Below are 5,765 nucleotides of genomic sequence, written 5' to 3'. Positions count from 1 at the left end.
ACATTTATCCACATTAGACTGCATCTGCCATGCATCTGCCCACTCACTTAACTTGTCCAGGTCACCCTGTAATCTCCTAACATCCTCCTCACATTTCACCCTGCCACCCAGCTTTGTGTCATCAGCAAATTTGCTAATGTTATTGCTGATACCTTCTTCTATATCATTAACATATATTGAAAAAAGCTGTGTTCCCAGCACGGATCCCTGCGGTACCCCACTGGTCACTGCCTGCCATTCCGAAATGGAGCCGTTTATCACTACCTTTTGTTTCCTATTAGCCAACCAATTTTCAATCCAATCTAGTACTTTGCCCCAATACCATGCGCCCCAATTTTACTCACTAACCTCCTGTGTGGGACTTTATCAAAAGCTTTCTGAAAGTCCAGGTACACTACATCTACTGGATCTCCCTTGTCCAACTTCAGTGGACAAGATGGGCATTACCAAAGCTGTTTGCCAATCAAAAGGGTTTGAAAAGGCCATGTGCACATCTATGTCAACTGCATGCAGCAATGGGAGACCTCTTTCATAACTGAACTCTTATTCCATTAAAATACAGATCATCTTTTTCAGACCATTGTGTGCACCATTCATTCCTTTTGCATTAAGTAGTTTTCAAATTAACAGTCTCTTCCTTGCGTTCTTGAAAATTAACTACGATAAAATAACAAATCGGTTCACTACCATTGTCCAAAACATGCAAAGCCTCATTCACGATATATCGATTTTAGGCATGCATAGTCAAATATTTAGTTCGGTCAGCCACGATAACAAAGGGAAGTTATGTCACATTGACCTTGTCTACTGTAAAGACCACCTTGTTTTGTTTTTCTTTAATTTTGGATTGTGGAACAAAGTAGGAAAAGGATACTGCTTTAAACCAAGGACTATTGAAGGATATTATAGTCTTAAGACTAAAGTCATTGAGTGGTAAAGACACTGACACCTTGTTCAGACAGTCAGTGCACACTGTTTGGCCCAATGGTGTGTGTTTCAGACCGTTTTGCCCAGAGAGACCCAATTTAAAAAAAAAACTGCAGACTGCTGGAAATCTGAAGTAAAAGCAGTGCTAGAGGAACTCGAAAGGTCGAGCAGTGTCTGTAGAGAGAGACACCATTAACGTTTTGAGTCCAGTGAACCTTTATCAGACCATCTGGTTTTGAAATGTTAACTCAGTTTCTCTCTCTACAGATGCTGCCAGACCACCTGAGTTTCCCTAATACCTCATTATTGCTCAGAGAATCTATTACAGCAATAAGGAGGGGTGACATTGAAAGGCTCCCCAAAGAACCCATATTGTTAGACCTTGAAAATCAAACGGTGTAAGCATGTTACTGAATGTGTACTGTAGACCTTCTAACATTCTGAAAGAAATAGAAGTGCAGATATATATCGGCAAGCTTCAGAGCAGTGTAAAGGCTGTACAGATGGGAGATTTCAACTTTCCAGCATTAACTGGGCTGATCATAATGGTGAAAGGGTTGGAGGAAACGTATTTCTTAAAATGTCTAGGAGAATTTTTTTAAACCCGTGAGTAAAAGGTTTTACAAGAGAGGGGCTGGCCATGGACTTAAATTAAGGTAATAAAGCTGGGCAAGTGGTTGAAGTATCAGTGGGGGATCATATTGCATACAGTGATCATAACAATCAGGAATATAATGACCTGAAATCAAACTTCTAAGCTGGGGGGGAAGGCTGACTTTTAATATTTGGCCAGAGTAGATTGGGAATAAATATTTTTAGGTAAATCTGTTTCAGAGCAGTAGGACACATTCAAGAAGGAAATAGGGAAAGTACAGGGTCACCGTCTTCTGATCATGGGTGGGCCCAGAAGATCCAGCGAATTCTGGCTTTCGAGGGATGTACAGGATTGGATAAAAAGGAAAAGGGAGTCTTGTGGTAGATTCCAAGGGCTCAAAACAGCAGAAGTTGTAGAAGAATAGAGAATGTGCATGGGGAAAGTTTTTTTTTATAAAAAGGGGACATGAGAAAATAGTGGCAGGTAAAATAAAGGAAAATCCTATGTTATTTTCCAAGAACATTAAAGGTAAAAGTATAACTAAGGAAAGAGTATATAAGAATCAGTGGTACATTGTGTGTGAAGCCAGAGGACATAAGCTGGGTACTGAATGATTTTTGTTTCTGTCAGTTGTCACTAGTGAGAGAGGTAATGTGGCTTGGAAATTAGGAAGAAGGACTGTGATATACTTAGAAATTAACACAGCGATAAGGTTCTGAGTGGTCTCAAAGAGTTAAGAGTGGGTAAAATCTCCAAGGCCAAGGACAATGCATCCTAGACTGTAGAGTCACCGAGATGTACAGCATGGAAACAGACCCTTCAGTCCATGCCGACCAGATATCCCAACCCAATCTAGTCCCACCTGCCAGCACCTGGCCCATATCCCTCCAAACCCTTCCTATTCATATACCCATCCAAATGCCTCTTAAATGTTGCAATTGTACCAGCCTCCACAACTTCCTCTGGCAGCTCATTCCAGACACATACCACCCTCTGCATGAAAAACTTGCCCCTTAGGTCTCTTTTATATCTTTCCCCACTCACCCTTAACCTATGCCCTCTAGTTCTGGACTCTCTGACCCCAGGGAAAAGACTTTGCCTATTTATCCTATCTATGCCCCTCAGTGAAGCAATGGGAGGAAGTAGCAATGGCTCTGACAATAATTTTCAATTCTTTTCTGGCCACAGGAGAAGGACTGGAGGACAGCCAGTGTGGTGTTATTAATCAATAAGGAAGGAAGGGGAAAACCAGGAAACTACAAGCCAGTCAATTTAACCTCAGTGGTGGGGAATCATTTGGAAGCAATTCTGAGGTACAGATGTAATCTGCACTTGGAGAAGCAGGGATTAATCAAGAGCCTGAGTATGGTTTTGTTAAGGGGAGGTCACGTTTCACCACCTTGATTTGAATATATGGGTAATGCATTCGACTTGGATTTCAGCAATCCTTTTAGCATGGTCCCGTTTGGGAGAGTAATTGCAAAAGGAAGAGCCATGGAATCCGAGAAATTTTGGCAAATTGGATCAAGGATTGGCTACGTGACAGGAAGCAGAGGGTGACAGTTGAGTTTTTTTGTGACTGGAATCTTGTGTTCGGTGGGTTTTCATGGGGGTCAGTGTTGGGGCCTTTGCTGTTGTGGTGTATATCAGTGATTTAGACTTGAATGTAGGAGGGTTAATCAGTGGATGATATGAATATTGGTATGGTAGTAGGTAGTGAGGAGGATTGCCTTAGACTACATGAGGATATAGACTGGGCTGACCAGTGGTAAGTAGAATTCAATCTGGCTGAATGTGAGCTGATTCACTTGGGCAGGTCAAACAAGCTAAGTAATCCATGGTAAATTGTTCTTCTGTGCAGTCCAGAATCCTGAGGGACCTTGGTGTGCATGTTATTGGTTCCATAAAGTAGCAGCACAAGAAAGTAAAATGGCTAAGAAGGCAGACGAGATTTTTGTCGGATTAGCCAAAGCCTAGTTCAAGAGGAAGGAGGTTGTCCTGGAAATGTTTACTCAGGTTGTGGCCTAACTATTGTGTACAAATCTGGAATCTGCATTATAGGAGGGATGTGATTGCACTGGTGCAGAGGAGATTTACCAGGATGTTGCCTATGCTAGCAAGTTTTTAGTTATGAGGAGGGATTGAATTAACTGGTGTTGATTCCATTTGGTGGAAGGACCAATGACCATGGGGCATCATTTTAAGGTAAGTCGCAGGAGATTTAGAGGAGAGAAATATTTTTCACTTGGATGGTCATGGTTATCTGGAACTCGCTGCCTGTAAGGATGGTAGATGAGCAGGAGACTGGAAGAACACAGCAAGCCAGGCAGCACAAGGAGATGAAGAAGTCAACATTTTGGGTGTAACCCTTCTTCAGCGTGATGGAGGCAGAAACCCTCCACTTTAAACAAGTAATTAGATGTCCACTTCCAATGCCAAGGCATATAAGGTTAAGGGTCAGGTGTTGGAAAATGAGATTATAGTTAGGTGGTTGTTTTAGACTGATGCAGACTTGATGGGCCAAGGAATCATCTTCTATGCTGTAGACCTGTTACAGCAACTGTATAGCTATTTTATCATGTTAAAGGTGCTATATATATGTTTTTGTTTGTAAAGGTAACCTGTGCTGAGTTTTTTTTTAATGTACAGTTGCTTCATATTTAACCTTTTTCTTTCCCCCTTCTCTTCAGTCTTGGTGGAGGAACTTTCCTTGGCCTGTGTTGCCTGCTTACTGGATGTGAAACCTTTGAAGAAGCTTTAGAAATGGCAGCAAAAGGAGACAGCACTAATGTAGATAAACTCGTTAAGGATATTTACGGAGGAGACTATGAACGGTTTGGCTTACTTGGGTGTGCGGTAGCTTCTAGGTAAGTCTGAAGTGAACAACCTGTTTGTAGTAATGGAATAAGATAGTACTGATGGAATCCTATTCTCTATACAAGGGCTGGGATAATATGCTCTCAATTATACTCCAATCCTGAGAATATATTCAGTTGTATTTATTAAAATATTCAATGAACATTTTATTAGATTTGCTTATGCAAACAATTAGAGATCATTCTTCTCCTCCTCACAAACTATTGGGAGATCTTGCAGCATGGAGCAAACATTACAGCCAGTAAGTCCTGCCTGACTGTTCTTCATCTAAAAATGCAGGTAGTTTCACTGGGTCTTGAAAGATTTCTGTCCATGGTATTGTTGAACCTTAAATTACGCACTGAATGCTGGCTTAAAATTTGCTGGAGTCAGACACATTTAGACTGCTCAGTTATCCTTTGTCATTTAGCTCAAATACATTGCTTTGTAAGTACGAGCTGATGAGAAGCAGCAACTGAGAAATTGGATGAAGTAGCTACAATTGAGAGCATAGGAGAAAAATAGAAAAGAAAATCTTGAAATTTATAAACAATTTACCGACACAAGTGATCCCATGGTTGAGTTTCATTTGTAAAGTTATTAGCCTGTCAAGATTATTACACTCCAGGTACATTAAATCTAGTCATTGATTCCATATGAATGATGCCAAGTCCTAACTCAGTATTTCTGTGGAAAGTTTAATTGAGTTAATGTTCAATACAGCAATGTGAAGAACCTCATAGGGAGGATGAGGGTGAACTGGTGTATTCGCAAAGCAGATGTCTGCGTACAAATCATCTGTTAATTTGTACCGATTTGCAATTGACAGTATATCACTACCTTGCTTCAAGTTGCTGGAGAATTTGCACATTATTAATGGGAAGTCACACATGCTTTTTGTTTGCTCTTAGGGCATATCCAAAACCTGTTACTAGTAACAAGGAGGCAGGCTGGTGCAAATGTAATTGTTGCTGCTTTCAAGTACTCCCAGAATCCTGGCATGTACAAAATTGCAGAGGCAAAAAACATATCGAAGCTTAAACAATGCTGTTTTCCTTGTGTGAGCTATCTCAAAGTTTGTTTTAATCATTCTGGATAAACAGATGTTTCTGGCATCTATTGAGTATCCCAGAGAGAAGCTTCTATCAACAATCCAACAGCTTCCTAGCAGCACTCACTGATTCAGTAAACTGCCATAGGAAGATTTGAACTGGCATTCTCTGCTTTATCAATTCTGTCTGGGTATACCAGTGCAGTAGTCTATCAATAATATTATTATATTCCTAAAGTAAAGCCATGAAAATCAGGTTTTGGTTGTAGCTAGAATGAAATTCTATCCTCTGCACTATTGTTGAAGCTTCTGAAATTGTTAATAGCTCTCAACAAG

At 40.6% G+C, this 5,765-nt stretch overlaps 1 protein-coding gene across 1 annotated transcript in view; it reads left to right on the top strand.

The window, feature by feature from the left end:
• The window catches only part of LOC122561380 (pantothenate kinase 1-like), a 70,480-nt gene that overhangs the window by 50,835 nt on the left and 13,880 nt on the right, over window positions 1-5,765 (top strand). Inside the window, exon 4 of the mRNA XM_043713143.1 lies at window positions 4,213-4,389. Coding sequence (XP_043569078.1) covers window positions 4,213-4,389 — 177 coding nt within the window. The remainder of the gene's footprint in view (window positions 1-4,212; window positions 4,390-5,765) is intronic.

Source organism: Chiloscyllium plagiosum, chromosome 22 (genome assembly GCF_004010195.1).
Source record: "Chiloscyllium plagiosum isolate BGI_BamShark_2017 chromosome 22, ASM401019v2, whole genome shotgun sequence".
NCBI classification, from domain to species: domain Eukaryota; kingdom Metazoa; phylum Chordata; class Chondrichthyes; order Orectolobiformes; family Hemiscylliidae; genus Chiloscyllium; species Chiloscyllium plagiosum.
The sequence above is the reverse complement of the archived record's forward strand: the minus strand, read 5'-3'. Positions and strand labels throughout refer to the sequence as shown.